At 40.2% G+C, this 16,918-nt stretch overlaps 1 protein-coding gene across 1 annotated transcript; it reads left to right on the top strand.

The window, feature by feature from the left end:
- The first annotated feature begins 792 nt into the window (after nt 1–792).
- Nucleotides 793–15,379, top strand: LOC134601774 (interleukin-1 beta-like). Its single transcript, XM_063446275.1, has 5 exons — nt 793–878; nt 4,217–4,446; nt 7,247–7,417; nt 12,312–12,448; nt 15,176–15,379. Exons 1-5 carry the CDS (start codon nt 793–795, stop codon nt 15,377–15,379), a joined length of 828 nt encoding a protein of 275 aa, XP_063302345.1.
- The last annotated feature ends 1,539 nt before the right edge of the window (nt 15,380–16,918 follow it).

The raw sequence follows: 16,918 nt of genomic DNA, 5'->3' as shown, positions 1-16,918 counted from the left end.
TGTATGTGATTAAAGTTCAATTTAGAGACTGAGATACAATTATTTAAGGTAAATTACATCTGTTTGAAAGTTAAACCAGTTTTTTTTTTTTTCATGCAGGCTCTGTCAATCATAGCCAGGGGAGGTGTGGCTAGGGCTGCATAAACAGAAACAGAGTGATTTAACTCCTAAATGACAGTGAATTGAGCAGTGAAATTGCAGGGGAATGATCTATACACCAAAACTGCTTTATTTAGCTAAAGTAATTTAGGTGACTATAGTGTTCATTTAAGGGAAGAAACACCGAATTGTATAACATGAGTCAAGCTAGATGGCTAGAGAGCTGCAAACCTATATCTGTCATGATAGGTTCACTTTAAGTCCCTCAGGATTACCTCTTCAAACTTACCCTTTCTCCAGACGAAACTTCCTTATTAGAAGACTTGTTACTATTGAGGACCTTTTTATTGCTTTTAAATCCTTCTGAATAGGAAAGAAAATGCCTATGCCTATTACTGCAAGGTGTTCCCTAATTCCCTCCACTCCTGCTTTGTAAAGGTCTTTAATTAAATACTCTAGAAATTGCCTTTCACTCTCATTTCTTATCCAAAAATAGTGAAATGGTTTATCTTAAAGGAACAATCCATGGACCATAACTACATAGAGCTGGTGTGGTTATGGTGGTAGGAGTGCACTAGGTTATCCCCACCCCCCCACCCCCCATTTCTCTTTGTAAATAGTCAAACAGTTTACAAAACACCTTGACTTCTCCCCTGCCTCCACTACATTTGACAGAGGCTCTAAGTGTGAACAATGTTCGGCAGTACAGGATTTGGCTCATTGGCTGAGAGTGATTACCTGAAGCAGGGCTTAAGTCCTGCTTACGAACTTCTGGCTCTGTCAGATGTAGTGAAGGTTTAGAGCGATGCCCACTAGATCCCAGGTAATAAGAAACTGTTTGACTACTTACAATAGGCGTGTGCCAGGGCACATTACAGTGGTTATGGTGCCTTTAGGGAGGAGGGGGAAGACCAGAGGCCTCTATGGAGTTAGGAATACAACTTCATCCCTTTAAACTGTTTTCACTACCTCACACATCCCCTCAATTGTGCTCATCCTTTCCCCTTCAAACATACCACACAGACATGCTCTCCTTAGATATTTCACTCTATCAAATCTAGTGTCTTCAGTACATGTAAGAGATATTATTCTAACCAACCAGCTTCAAAATACCTTGCAACCTTTCTATAGCACACTGGATATTAAAGCTACACTGGAAAATGCCCAGTGCTCTGTATGAAAGCTCCTGTACTGTAAGTAGATCTCCTTCACAGTAAGAATTGTGCTAAAAAAAAAAAAAAACAGGAAATTCCCACCAGCCTAGAACTCTGACATCAATACTCTCCTTCATCATACATTCACCTTTTTCCAAACCTTACTTCTAAGACTCACAGAAAATGAATCCAAACTATGTCGCTCAGCTTTACATAACAAATAGAATCAGCTTACCATACACATGATACTTTCTTCAGTTTTATTGTACTCTGATCAATCAACCGGAGCTAGCCCACTATCACAGCCAAACCCTCCACTCCATAACCGCACAGCTGTAAAGTGATCACATTATAATATAAATAAAGGCTTTGTTTTAGGATACACAACATCAAGCTGTGCCAAATTTACATGGAAGGTAACCTAGACCATAGCCTGGGGTCTATCAGGTGAGATCAATGTCTGCAGAGCAACTATACAAATATAGTAAACAAGCTGACCACAAGTAAGCATAAATTTGAGAAACGTCTCTGGAAGCAATTTAAGCAGTATTTATGGCAGGATACATGTTAATTTCCTGTGTTCAAATTAGTGTAGCACCCACCAATATTGGGGTACTGTGACATAGTGGTGGGCTTAACACAACATGGCCATATGGTGTATCTGAATCCCCATATTTGTTTGCTAAGAAAAGTGAGTTTAAGTTGGCTTGTAAAATTTAAAAACTGTGTTTTCGTGTGTGTGTGTGCGCGCTATTTCCTAATCTGTATTTTGTATAGGTTTTGGTCTTTATAGAAGGTCCACTATTTAGAAATGCATGTTGCATTTGTGCCCCAATTCCGTTTTTCCATTGAGAATCCATTGTTCTTGATCAGGGGTAGGTTAATTATTCATTTTTATTTTATTTGGTCTGTAGTTGTTCTCACACCGCTTCCACCATATGCAGCAGTGAGTGCCGATGAATGCCAAACAATCACAGAACAGAAAGATTTACTTTTCCTCGCATCTTGATATTAACAGTGACTACAAGGGTGGTTGAATTCAGATGCAGCAATTAGAAGGCATTCACTGCCGGTGTGTATGCTATGATCTCATCAGTGACACTGCCCTGTGCTTCTTTTGCGCAGGCGCAAGCAAGGTGCTCATGTCCAATTTCAATTCCCATGATTCCTATGGACAGGACACCTGTCCGATGACTGGATATCTGGGCATGGAAAGAGCAAGCCAGAAGAAGCAACCGGTAAATATAAAAAAAAACAAATCTTATTTACCTGCATTTAATACCTGCAGAAAGAGGCAACGGTCTCATTCAAAATGCATGTCCCTTTAAGGGGTTGAGCATGCAAAGCTATCTGTGACTGTCCCTTCATACTGTGTGGTCATATGGACTGCTTTCATGCTTCACATAATCAGAACAATCACACTGAGATTTGTTTGCACTAGCCCCAGGCCAAAAAATCCCAGCTCTCTCCTGATCTAGGAATTTTCAGGAGTCAAAATTCCGATGCACACAATAGTGACATGGATAATAGGGCTATCTGGTTGAATAAGCAAATTAACATAGCAAAAAAAGGATGCAGAGTGCAACAGATTCAAATAAATTGACACTTTTTTTGTTAAGCAATCTGAAAACTTTTTCTTAGAGAATTATTGCAAGCAATTGTATTAAATACTTGGATCAGGAAAGATGAGAGAATATACAGTAAGCTCAAGTATAGATATAATTCCTATTTAAAAAAAAATCCCCTTATCTCGTATTAATAAAGAAATCAAGTTTAGATTACTTCTGACAATTTATATACTGATTTTGATAGTTTTTGTGTGTGTATATTTAATGTATTCCTTTAAAAAATTCATTGGTATTATTGGAGTAAACTTCCTTAAAATAAATTGGATCAAATCTGTACTTTCACATTATTTATAATAAGAACCATCCCTATGTGGAGAAAAAAAATCTATCTGTTAATATCCACATCCTCAATATAAAATATAGATATAATCTTTTTAAAAGTTATACGATAATAGTAAATATATTATAAATATAGTAAATTCTAGCATTTCAGATAACCTTTAGGATTATATTTTTCTAGCAGTATATATATATTTTAAGAGAATATGACTGACTATTCCTGGAATTTGAATCAATGTTAATTTAAAAAATGTTCCACTTAAGCGCGAGAGAGTGTGTGTTTTTGTTTTGTTTGTTTATATATATATATATATATATATATATATGTGTGTGTGTATAAAATATGTCCCTTAACACATGGGGCAAAAAAGGTTCAAGTTTCAATCAGACTTTGTATACTCATTCTGATCTTCTCCTCCTCAACAACAATAAAACCACAAAGTAAAGTTTTTTTGTTTTTTTGTTGTTTTTTTTTTTATTGTAAAGCAAGCTACAGGGGGTGTCTCAAATAGTCTTTAAAACCAGCAAGGGAAGAGGTGTTAAAGCTAAAGAATCTGCCTGTGAGAAGCAACAAGAGCTCAGTCTCAGGAACCAGGTCTGTATCAGGCATTTATCATCATGTCTGTTGTACAATCTCTACAGCAAGTTTATTTTTTTCCCTGCAGAAAAAAACATCAGCACAAATTCTGAGTGATTAATCTTATACAGAGTGTAATTTGCTTTATGCAATATATACTGTCTGGTCTAAATACGTGAAATTGTAAAAATATACATTTTATATATATATATATTTATTTTACTGGTGCTTAGGTTTATATCCAGCAACGAAGATGGTAGTTATAATGAATAAATTATTAAATCGTTATGAGGCAGCTGGATTGCATAAACATTATTCAACATGGCAGAGTTTCCTAAGTTGGCTATTTTTATTTACCTTTCACTATTTGATTTCCCACAATCCCTATGTGGATGAATGCTGGTGAATAGAATATTTGCATAAATCTGCATGGGTTATTTCAATCTAAAACTACCTCTTAATGCACTGTCTTTCCACAGAAAAGTCACTATTCCCACAAACTGCGCCTTCTCCCGCCACATCTGTTGTTTTGGTTGCAGTTCTAGAATACAGATGGAGATCACCAGAAAAGTGATTTCTGGATACTCTTTTGGGAAAACCGTGCTGCATGTGGTGGCTGTTCAAAAATTGAGAAAAGGAATAAGCTACTGCCCCAGGAGATTCCAAGTCACAGATGTACAAAACCTGTTGAGTGATATTTTTGTCCAAGGTAAGATATATAGGGTTTACGGGGGTTTATTAATTATTTAGGGTACAGCGTTATGTTTGCATGATACACAAAATACAATAGTTAGAGTTATGTATACAATATATAGTAGTTCAAGTGATAGTAAATACGTAAATGAATCAAACACTGCATTGGTTTCAAGGTGATGCCTACTCCACTTTTAGGAGTGTCCTAGAATTGGGAATCCTCTCCCCCTCCCTTCCCCTCCCCCAGAGGAGGACCGGCAGGGGGGCAATTGTCCTCCAGGTCAATAGTATAGGGAGGATTTTGGCCTGCTATCTCATAGCACATTACTAAACTACATTATGTAAGTGTATTCTTGTATTCTAGTTCTATACTCCTACAAAATTAACAAAAGGGTGTGGAGTATGTTGATTTGGTCTCAAACTGGGGGATTTATTTGTAGCTGCTCCTCACTCCAAATGTAGCTTATCTCCCTAGGCAGTGTCTGTAAAGCATAGCAGACTGTGCAAGACTCCTCCCATCAGCTCTGGACTTGAAGTTCAGACACTGCGGTCTTCCGATGAGAAGCTTGTTAAAACTCATTGAACTGATGCATTAAAGCCCGTGAAAAGTGGGACAGATGGTTGTCTCAACAGGACAGAGCTGAAAAAACATGACCGTTTTGCCTAAATGGGCACAGTTGGGAGGCATGGTAAAATGATTAAATTAACACTATAGTGTCAGGAATACAAACATATATTCTGGACAATATAGTCCTGGTATGTCCTTTTCTCCCATGTCACGCCTTGCAGTGGCTGGCTCAACTTCCATGGCTGAGATCATCAACCTTGATGATCTCAGCCAATCCATTGCTTTACCATCGGAAATACGCTGAACTGAATCAATCAGCATCTCCTCATAGAGATGCATTGAATTAATGAATATCTATGGGGGAATGTTCAGTGCCTCTTTGCAGATGTGGAGACGTAGAAGCACCTCTAGCAGCCATCTGAGTGACTGCTACTAGAGGTGGTACTAGGCACCAATGTAAACACTGCTTTTTCTCTGGAATGCAGAGTTTACATTGAAAAGCCTGCAGGGAGAGGATATAAACAACAGAACCACTAAATTAAGCTGTAGTTGTTCTGGTGACTATAGTGTCCCTTTAAGCATTGTACTGCATATGCATTGAAGGGATTGAACAAATCAATATAGATAATATACTATATATATATAAAATGTGAAAAAGTATAGCTGCACTCACGGTTGAAAAATAAAATCTTCAATGCTTTATTTTGGTCCGTGATTATGTTAGCTATTTCAGCTATTTCCAGTTATAATCAAACTGGGATTTTTGTGCTGGATTAGCTGAATTTATATAGTACAGTATTATATTAGTTTGCGGATTCTGCAGTATATTCAATAATGATAATAATGTACCCTATATATAAATTAATATAGTTATGGTACCATGATCTGTCAGTAACTATATTAATTTATATATAGGGTACATTATTATCATTATTGAATATACTGCAGAACCTGCGAACTAATATAATACTGTACTATATAAATTCAGCTAATCCAGCCTAAAAATCCCAGTTTGATTATAACTGGAAATAGCTGAAATAGCTAACATAATCACGGACTATTGTGAACTTTTATTTGAGTGATACTATTGTATCTATATAGAGACGTTTTAAACATTGGACTTATCATACTAATATGCACTAATATGTTTTAAAATTGCTTATAAGCAACATTATGTCTTTTTAGCATTGCATCCAAACAGTTTTAAAATTTAAAGGTATATACATCTCCTGAATCCATATTTGATTATCTATATTATCTAATATTTTTCTTTACTGCACTTATAGGGACATTTTAGTGGAGTCCCTTCCTTTTCAGTTGAGAGTTTACCTTTAGCTGTGTTATATACTCTTTTATTAAGGTCTATTTTAGACCTTATCTTTTGGTTTCATGTTTTTTGTTATGTCTGTTTCTTTGCTCAAGAAGGAAAAGAATGGATGACGGAATAGCAAAATGTACTATACCTACCCAGTATAGTGAATATTTTCCAAGGTGTAAGGGTATTACATGCAAAAAGACACCGGGTGGAACCACAAACAGGTTGAATCAGTCTGTGCCTCTCATTATATACCACAGATATAGGGACTGCACTCAAGCTAAAGTCTGCATTTAAATCCACTTGAAGTTCACCTGAGAATAAACTCATACACTTAATCCATAATTTTAGTTTGAAATGTGATGTTTAAGCAAAATAAATATTCACAGAAATCTAAAATTTAAATGACATACTCTGGTATGGAGGTTACCCCAAATGTTAGTGCATTAGAAATATAACTATGTATAGATGAAACATTGTAAACTATAAATGAAAGTAAGAAAAGATATCCAAAGTTGCCACTGATGCAGGCAAGCAGCAGCAATAAACATAATTTCTCATACAATAAATGGGCACCACAAATCAGGAGAGTCTCATAAATCTGATCCCATACAAACATGTTCAAACCCAGACACAATTCCACTCAGTAAATCTGTTGTGTGGAACTGCTGAATAAGCTAATAAAAGGCATACACTGACAATCCAATGTAGGGACATGTTTATAGCTGCAGGGGTACATGGTGATAGAGGACCTGCGTGCTCCATAACCTATTCAATGAGCATAGGTGGTTATGGTGCTTAGAGAGTCCCTTTGACTCTTATTCAATATCCTTTACTGTAGAAAGGATCCCAAAAGTGTCATACTCTGTCAAATTATAAATAAAACAACATTTGTTAAGTACATAAGCATAAAAATAACTTTTTTTATTTTAGAAGAAATTTCGACTTCCACAAAAGCATTTGTTGCACCAAAGTATAAATTGCTTGGTACGAAAGAATGCACTATGAGAGATCATCAGAATAAGTGCATGACTTTGCATCAGAACCCAGAGGGTGCCCAGCTTGTGGCCATTTACCTAAACGGAGTAAACATCCAGAGAGAAGGTAAGTCAGTATTACTAAGTTACTTGGCCTAAATGTTCTGCTGTTCTAAGGGACAGATATTCACAGTATGTTAAATCTAAGCTGAATAATGTAGCCAAAATAGCTGATCTGGAAAGATTCTCCAATCTGGTATAGTCACAGTGCGGCTATATGAAGTCTAAATTTTCAATTGAAATTTCTGGCTTGTTTCCAATGTTCTTGCTACTTTTTAATGGACCAACTATTACTGACTAACATGCCTGAAGCTACTGTTAGTAGCAGCTCTTTAACAACTGCAAATTTTTACCAGTAGTGACTGAGAGTTAGTAATAGCTGCCACTATTTAAAGCCAGTAAGTGCTGCCATCAGGGGAGTATAGCCGACATAGCTGTACCGGGATCAGGCCCTATACCCTCAATGTGCATATTTATATAGCGAGACCGATATACATATATATATATATGCACCCCTGCAGACTCCTGCTGTGTAGCATGGTGAAGAGGGGGCACAGGAGACTCCAAGTTCCACCTCTGGCAGTTTCCTCTCACGAGCCGCAGCTGTCTGAGTGTTCCTGTTGGTTACCTTGGCAATGCTCCACGTGACACAACGCTCATGAGAGAAGGAGAGGATTGCCTGCTGGAGGTGGAAGATGAGACTACTGGACCATGTTCCCTCTATAAGCATGCTATTCCACCTGATGACCATGGAGACTAGTATAAAGTTTATTCTCCCCTTCCTGCCTCTTAACTGTGGCCAGGAAGGGGGGGGAAAACTTTATTATCCATTTTAAAAAACTGCACACACACCCACAGTCGTTATGCAACATCACAAACTAACACACACAAGCACTGCATTCACTACACATTCACAGACTCTGCACGCACTACATATTGAGTACCATTAAATTGGGTAATAGTAACAACCCCTGGATGTTGGGCAAAGGTAACATCCCAAAGACGTACTTGAAAACCAGAGTCATCTGAATGTACCTTTCCTGGTTAAATATTTGTTATATTTGTTATTATTGTTATTATTATTACACAAACACTGCATCCACTACACAAGCACACTGCACAAACACTACACAAACACTGCATCCCTTACACAAACGCACAAAAACTACACATACACTGCATCCATTACTGAAACACACAAAATGCATCCACTACTTAAAATTACACACTGCATCCACTATACAAACACACACACTACATCCACTACACAAACACACACTACATCCACTACACAAACTGCATCCACTACTCACACACACTGCATACATTACACAAACACACACTACATCCACTGCTGAAACACACACATTGCATTCACTTCACAAACACTGACACTGCATCCAGTACACAAACACTGCGTCTGCTACAGCAACACTGCATCCACTATCCATACTACATCCACTATACACACTGTATCAACTATGCACATACGCACACTGCTTCCATTACACAAACACACACTGCATTTACGACACACACACACACACTATATTTACTTTACTCACACACTCTCTCTGCATCCACTATAAAAAATACACGCACTCTGCATCCACTTTATACATACACACTGCACCCAATACAAATGGCATTAATTTTACTTATCCTTGTGGGTGGGCTCAGGGTTGGGCCCTGTTGGTGAACTCAAGGGGGATGAGGGGGGCGAAAGGCTTTGTGCTGTGTAAGGAGCTCCAAAATTTCTGATGGCAGCTATGAGGCCAATCACGAAGCAGCAGCTAAGGACTCCAATAATTTTCTACTGGAGCCACTTACCACTACTTAGTAACTGGTTTCTGGTTGGTTTCCAACCTTGGTGCTACTTTTTAACCATTGCCACTAAACATAACAATTTTACTCCCGCCTCTTGCATGGTGCAAAGAAGTTAATCACAATCTTCCTATACATCCTATATGAAAAGTCCATGTTAGCTATTACATAGAACAATAGAGATGACGCGAACATAAAATTTTCCGTTCGCGAATGGCGTACGCGAACTTCCGCAAATGTTCGCAAACGGGCAAACCGGGCGAACCGCCATAGACTTCAATAGGCAGGCGAATTTTAAAACCCACAGGGACTCTTTCTGGCCACAATAGTGATGGAAAAGTTGTTTCAAGGGGACTAACACCTGGACTGTGGCATGCCGGAGGGGGATCCATGGCAAAACCCCCATGGAAAATTACATAGTTGACGCAGAGTCTGGTTTTAATCCATAAAGGGCAGAAATCACCTAACATTCCTAAATTGTTTGGAATAACGTGCTTTAAAACATCAGGTATGATGTTGTATCGATCAGGTAGTGTAAGGGTTACGCCCGCTTCACAGTGACAGACCAAACTCCCCGTTTAACGCACCGCAAACAACCGCAAACAGTCCATTTGCACAACCGCAAACTCCCCATTTGCACAAGGTTGAATACCAAGCTAGCCATGTCCCGTTCCTTGTCCTCACTGATGTCATTGAAGGTCTCTTCCTCCACCCAGCCACGTACAACATCAAGGGTCCCCGAAAGGTGACAACAAGCCCCCTGTATTTTTGTTTTTAAATGTACACTACTGTTACACCACATATGAGTTGCACTGGTGTGACACTGTGCCCTGGCAGGCCCTGAAATGCACATGTGTGAAGGAAACTGACTGCTATTATATTACAGTCAAAAGATTTTTTTTTTTTTTTTTTAAATGCAAGCTATTGTGACACCAGATATGAGTGGTGGCACTGGGCAAGTGGGCACAGTATACGCTGTGAGCCTGACACACACGCTGGCAGGCAGGCAACTGCAACTAGATTACACAGGAAAAAAAAAAAGCAGACTGATGTTCTAGCCCTAAAAAGGGCTTTTTGGGGTGCTGTCCTTACATCAGAGATCAGACGGGTCCTTCAGGACTGTAGTGGACACTGAATACACTAGCCTAGCTATCGATTTCCCTATGGGATGCCCAGGAGCAGCTACTTCCCGGCAGGAGCTCCATTACCCCCCCCCCCTCGGACCGGTGGGGGTTATCCCGGTCCACCCCTGAGAGGCTGTCTGGAGCTAATGGATGCACAGAGCACAGCCGCCCAGGCTGACATACTCATATGCGACTCTCCCAATATGGCAGCAGCCGAGTGTCCTCCTGGTACCAGCAAAGCATGGCAGGATATTGAGTCTAAGCTGGACAGACTCTTTAATCAATTTTGGAAGCAAATAACAAGCAGGAAGCCCCAACAAGCTCCACCACAGCCCCAACAAGCTCCACCACAGCTAAGCGAAGCAGTCCCCATTAAAATCCTCCAACGCAAAAGGCGTCGAAGACGGGACCGGAGGCACAAACAGAAATGCAGAGCCTGCCCTATGTCAAGCACTCGCCTCCACCTTAAGCCACCACAATCCCGCACCGGATGTGAAGCACCACCGGGACAGACCGACCACCCGACAAAACAAGCTTCCACCACCTCAAGCCGCGAACCCGGCACTCAGCCAGAGACTTGCCTTTGTTGTTCCAGGTATCAGGGACTCCCAGGGTCTGCACCTGGCACCCAGAAGGGATCGGATGAGCATGAGCAGTAAACAGCAGCCTGCCAAGCATGTCCCACTATAGCCGATCCTCCACACCATGCCTTTGATCACATGAACTGCTCTCTGCACATTAACTAATCGTAAAGTAGCAAGCGTTTAAACATGTCATTATTTCACCTCCTAAAGAGTTTATTGTCGTAGTTCCTTACATGCCTTTACCTTAACCGTTCATGTATTATGTTATTCACTAGTCTCATCTCATGGGGCGACTCACACTTGATTTATAACTAGTGGTGGAGCTGCTGATATAAATACACAGTTGATAATGTGCAAGCTACACCCTAAACATAACAGCCATCTTTCACAACAATGTACTGCTATATACTCATACCCTCAGTGCAACTAGCCATGATATACGCACGTTCAGCCTAGCATGCTCAAATATAACACACTTCTGTCTTAAAAAAAAAAAAGATAAAAAAGAATGCAGTTTCCGAATGAATCTAAAACGGATGCTGTCCAGGAGGTGGGAGGGTCTGGGAGGGAGGGTCTGCTGCTGATTGGCTGGAATGTGTCTGCTGACTGTGAGGTACAGGGTCAAAGTTTACTCAATGATGACGAATAGGGGGTGAACCGAACATCGCATATGTTCGCCGTCTGTGGCGAGCGCGAACAAGCTATGTTCGCCAGGAACTATTCGCCAGCGAACCGTTCGGGACATCTCTATAGAACAACCGTTGGGGTCTGAGGCACAAGTTGAGTACCAGTCATGGAGGCAAACATCTGCAGGTCTTGGATATGTCAGGGACCAATGCTTTCATCGCTGCTCTAGGATTTTCATGGCCCACAACATCAACAACAGCTCCTCCCAATGTTCAAACATACCCCCGGCACGCCGAACTGGGACATGGATGAAATCCATCCATTTTTCTCTGCATGATGACAATCTATTGCTAAATGGCTATCTGCAACAGCACTCATCTGAACATATTTTGAGATGTTATCCTGCCTCTAGTTGGCTTTCACTTTTAAGTTACATTGCTTTTACATTTTTCTTTTCCCAGAATGTTGTTGCCCATAATTCACCCCAATGTTCCATAGATAAGTATTCTGCATAGCACAAAATCCCAGTACGATACATTGTATATACCATCAATGTCTTCTGGTCTGTATCTTCACAAGTAGACATCATTGACATTCAGTAAAAACAAAAATTGACAAGGTTGGAAACCAGTTAGTAATTAATAGCTGATACTAGCTAACACTATTGGTTCATATTGACATCTTAAAGCAGCTTTTTATTGACAGGGTTGCAAATGAGACTGTTTGATCAAATTCTGCATTTAGTGGGAAAACACTACCTGTACTGTGTTCTTTTAACATTATTATACTTTTATATTCTTAGAAAAGATAAGCATGTCTTTCTACATTGCTCGGAATTTGGATATCAGCGAAAAGCGGCCTGTTGCTTTAGGACTAGGGGGAAAGAACCTCTACTTGTCATGCAGCCTCGAAGATAGTGAACCTCAACTACATTTAGAAGTGAGTAATAAACATATGCATTCGTTTTCATACGAATACGATTTTGTCCGAAAATTCAGGTAAAACGTAAACGAAAGCCCGATATATGAATTATAAACTAAACAAAAGGGCAAATGCTGAATGTGTTACCTTTTCATTTTGTTTCATTCATTTAATAGACTCTGTGCTGCAAAGGAATTAACCCCCACAGCACAGAGAAATAACATTGCGCATGCGCAAAAAAACAAAAAACAAGGAGGGAGCAGTCAGCAGCGCTATTAGCTCCCTCCTTGTAATAATATTAATTCCTACTCCCCCCAACACCTTAAAACCTACGGGGGTCACTATATATAAATCTTCTCAGATGTCCCCGCTGTTCCCCCATGGTGAGGTACCCAAATAAATAAAATGGAAGGGTCATAGTGCCCCACGCCGCCACCCGTGACCCGGTGGAGGCTATTAATATAAACAAGGGGCAGGTGGGAACCTTAATAAAATAAATAAGGGGGGTCCTAATTCCCCCCCCCAGATCCCCACCCATGAGCCGCGAGTAGAGACCCTAATTAATTAAAGGGAGGGACCTTATGCCCCCCTGGTTCCCACCCATGAGCAGTGGGTGGGACCCTAAAATAAATAATGGGGGGGACCTAATGTCCCCCCCCCCAGGTCCCCACCTATGAGCGGAGGGTGTGGACCATAAATAAATAAATAATGGGGCGGACCTAATGTCCCCCCCAGGTCCCCACCAATGAGCAGCGGGTGGGGACCCTAAATAAATAAATAAATAATCGGGGGTCCTAATGTCCCCCCCAGGTCCCCACCCATGAGTGGTGGATGGGGACCACAAATAATAATCCAATCCCCTAGTCACTCCCCCACCCCCCCCCCAATAAAAATACCCTACCTACCCCTCTCACCCTAATAATAGTGAGGGGGGGCAATAAACTTACCCTGTAAAATAAAGTTTCATACTTACCATTAGTTGTCTTCTTTCCTTCTTTTCCCAAAAAGGCCAAATAAAAATCCTGTTCCAACTGTTAAAATACCCGTCACAACTGCAGAACTGTTAAAAAATAAATAAAAATAAAAGTCGAAACAGAAACGCAAAAAAAACGCAAAAAAAAAATCCAGACGCTAAAAAATAATTCTTCTTCACCCAGCAAGGGCACCGCGCAGAATGAGCTCCACAGGGCGTGGATAGGCTTATGAAGCCTTCCCACTCCCTGCAATTTGACTTAGAGTACTCTGATTGGTTGACTCCAAGACAACCAATCGGAGTGCTTTGACAGGTAAATGAAGAGACTGACAGGTAAGTCTCTACATTTAGAAAAATACAGGGAGAACTGTGTCATATAGGTGCTTAAATGTAAATTAAATATGAATGTTGTACTGCTTCTACACTCTAATGGGGATCCCCCTCACCCACCTTATAAATATACAACCAAGGAAAGGATAACCACCAAAAGCAGATCACCTTAAGAGTGGAGCGTAAAGCAAATCAACTTAAACACCTGCCATATATAGGGGTTGGTAGGTCTTTTCTTTATCTTAACTTGTTTGTTAAATCCAATTCAAATCAATGTATATATAAGAAAGACACATAAAAAGAGTACAATAGTGTAAAACCGTATGCTGTATTTTTGTTTTTACATAATTATATGAAATGTCCACTCACATGTGACAGAAACATAGTACACTAGTTGGCTCTCCTTTGTTACTTTTTGTCATATAATTACGTAAAAACACAAATAGACCATAGGGATTTACACTATTGTACTCCTTTTATGTGTCTTTCTTATATATACATTGATTTGAATTGGATATAACAAACGATTTAAGATAAAGAAAAGACCTACCAACCCCCTATATAGGGTAGGTGTTTAAATTGATTTACTTTATGCTCCACTCTTAAGGTGATCTGCTTTTGGTGGTTATCCTTTCCTTGGTGGTATAAGTCTCTACATTTACCTGTCACAGCACTCTGATTGGTTGGCTTGGAACCCAACCAATCAGAATGCTCTGAGTCATTTTACACAGCGTGGGAAAGTTATTTGGAATTTTCCCATGCTGTGTAAAATCCCATGTCTGGGTTGCCACCACAACCACTTACAGATCTATTGGGCTCCCAGTACCCGGACTGCCACCACAACCACTTACACATCTATAGGGTTCCAATTGCCAGGATTGCCACCACAACCACTTACACATCTATAGGGCTCCCAGTGCCAGAAATTAGCTTATTGGTCAAGATTCCTGTCATCATTCACATAATTTTCCCTCCCTCTCTTTTGTTTTGCCACTTTTCAGAAATCCGAAGCACTTTGGCAATTCGGACCAGTGTAATTCGGTTTGTTTTGGCACTTCCAAACTACTGAACTTCAGGACTTCGGACATTTATAAGCGTCCGAATTGCGCCAAATTCATCCGAATGTACATTCGAAACAAAACAAATTGCACATGTCTAGTGGGGGACATTAGGTGTCTTAGCCAGAACAGGTGTCTATAGGTATCTGACCCAGAACAGATGTCTATAGGTGTCTGACCCAGAGCAGGTGTCTATAGCTGGCTGGCTTGCATAACACAATTGACTAAAATCGTCATACTTTGTTGACAGACATTTAACAGAGTTATGTGATGCCTAAATTCTGCAATATTATTCATGAATGTATTCACCCAATCTAACCCCAATCTAATTATTTGACACTTTGCTTAAATTCTACCATTATTATCTCCCTGTAATTTTCTCAGAGCATCAACAACATTAGAGGAGTAAAAGATGAAGAATTGGCACGATTTATTTTCTTGAAGTCTGAAAATGTTTCAACATCCAGCTTTGAGTCTGCAGCTTATCCCGGCTGGTATATCAGCACTTCTCAAGCTGAAAACAGTTTGGTCGCAGTGAAGCCTGAAGTTGATCAAAGATATATCAGAGAATTCTTAGTCCTTCCTTAAATGTATATATATTGTGTGTATACGTACATACATCATTCTGCATGTATACATAAGGCAGGAATAACTATGCTGTTAAATGTGAAGCCTGATATAGGACCCAATACTTGATATACATACCATATTGGTTATTTTCCTCACAATGTGTAAATTGAAATAGTTATCAATGATTGAAAGGACACTCTCTGTACCATAAACACTACCGCTCATTCTTTTGTAAACTGTATTTAAATGCATAATAAACAATAGGAACTTAAATCTTTTTTTTAGTTTGTATTTGTTTTTTTAGGTCTACACAAACCATAAATGTAATGGAATAAGTAGATTCATAAAGACACTCAACCTGCAGATAGCACCCAGGCTTGTTTGCAAGGGCAAGAATAGGTTGGTGTACAAAGGGCCCTGCACTTTGGTATTTCATAGTGCAGCTCAAGGGAAAGCTGGTAGACTTCAAGATGGGACCGCTGCCATATCTTGTTGCAGCTAAACACTAGTAAGGGTTTCTGAAAGGTGCTGTGAACAGACAAAGGCATCTGCAAAAACAGTCTTCTTGGGCTTCCACAACTATGTGGGCTTCCGCAACTTCCCATCACACTGTTCGGCCACCAAGGACTCAGTTGCATGACTCAGTGATCTAAACACAACCCATATAACCACTATCAAAAAGATGCTCTGCATCATCAAGACCACCCTCACTGGGGAACTATAACATTGATGCAGTCACAGCTCTACCAAGCCAGGCACTTATGCTGCATCTCGCCTGGAAAGTGAGTCTGCAGAATTGTAACAGTACTGCATTTCTAGGATGGATACATAACATTGTAGGTCCATGTATGTGACTTGTGGTATTAATGTGACATGGGATAATTAGGTGTCATTGGCTCTAGGTGTATGATTTGTATATGTCTAATCACCAGTCATACATTAAAGGGATACTCCAGGCACCCAGACCATTGGAGTGGTCTGGGTGCCAACTCCTACTACCCTTAACCCTGCAAGTGTAATTATTGCAGTTTTCATAAACTGCAATAATTACCTTGCAGGGTTAAGTCATCCTCTAGTGGCTGTTTACTAGACAGCCACTAGAGGGACTTCCGTGTTCAAAGAACTATGTGAGGACCTCCAGCGTCTCCAAAATCCCCATAGGCAAGCATTGTATAATGCTTTCCTATGGGGTTGACTAATGCGCGGCCATTGCCGCGCATGCGCATTAGGTCTCCCCCGCCGGCTGACGTCGGCGGGGGAGGAGAGTAGGTGGAGTTACCCCTTCAGCAACTTGGGATGGGGTGGTGGGAGGGAGAGGGGCATTGCAGGATTCTGCAGTGCCAGGAAAACAGATATGTTTTCCTGGCACTGGAGAATCCCTTTAACTCGCAACCTGTCACACATACTCACCATCAGTTATTATTATTATTGCCATTTATATAGCGCCAACAGATTCCTTGGCGCTTTACAATATTATGAGAGGGGGGAATTTAACTATAAATAGGACAATTACAAAAAACTTACAGGAACGATAGGTTGGAGAGGACCCTGCTCAAA

This window comes from Pelobates fuscus, chromosome 3 (genome assembly GCF_036172605.1).
Source record: "Pelobates fuscus isolate aPelFus1 chromosome 3, aPelFus1.pri, whole genome shotgun sequence".
Classification (NCBI taxonomy): domain Eukaryota; kingdom Metazoa; phylum Chordata; class Amphibia; order Anura; family Pelobatidae; genus Pelobates; species Pelobates fuscus.
The sequence above is the reverse complement of the archived record's forward strand: the minus strand, read 5'-3'. Positions and strand labels throughout refer to the sequence as shown.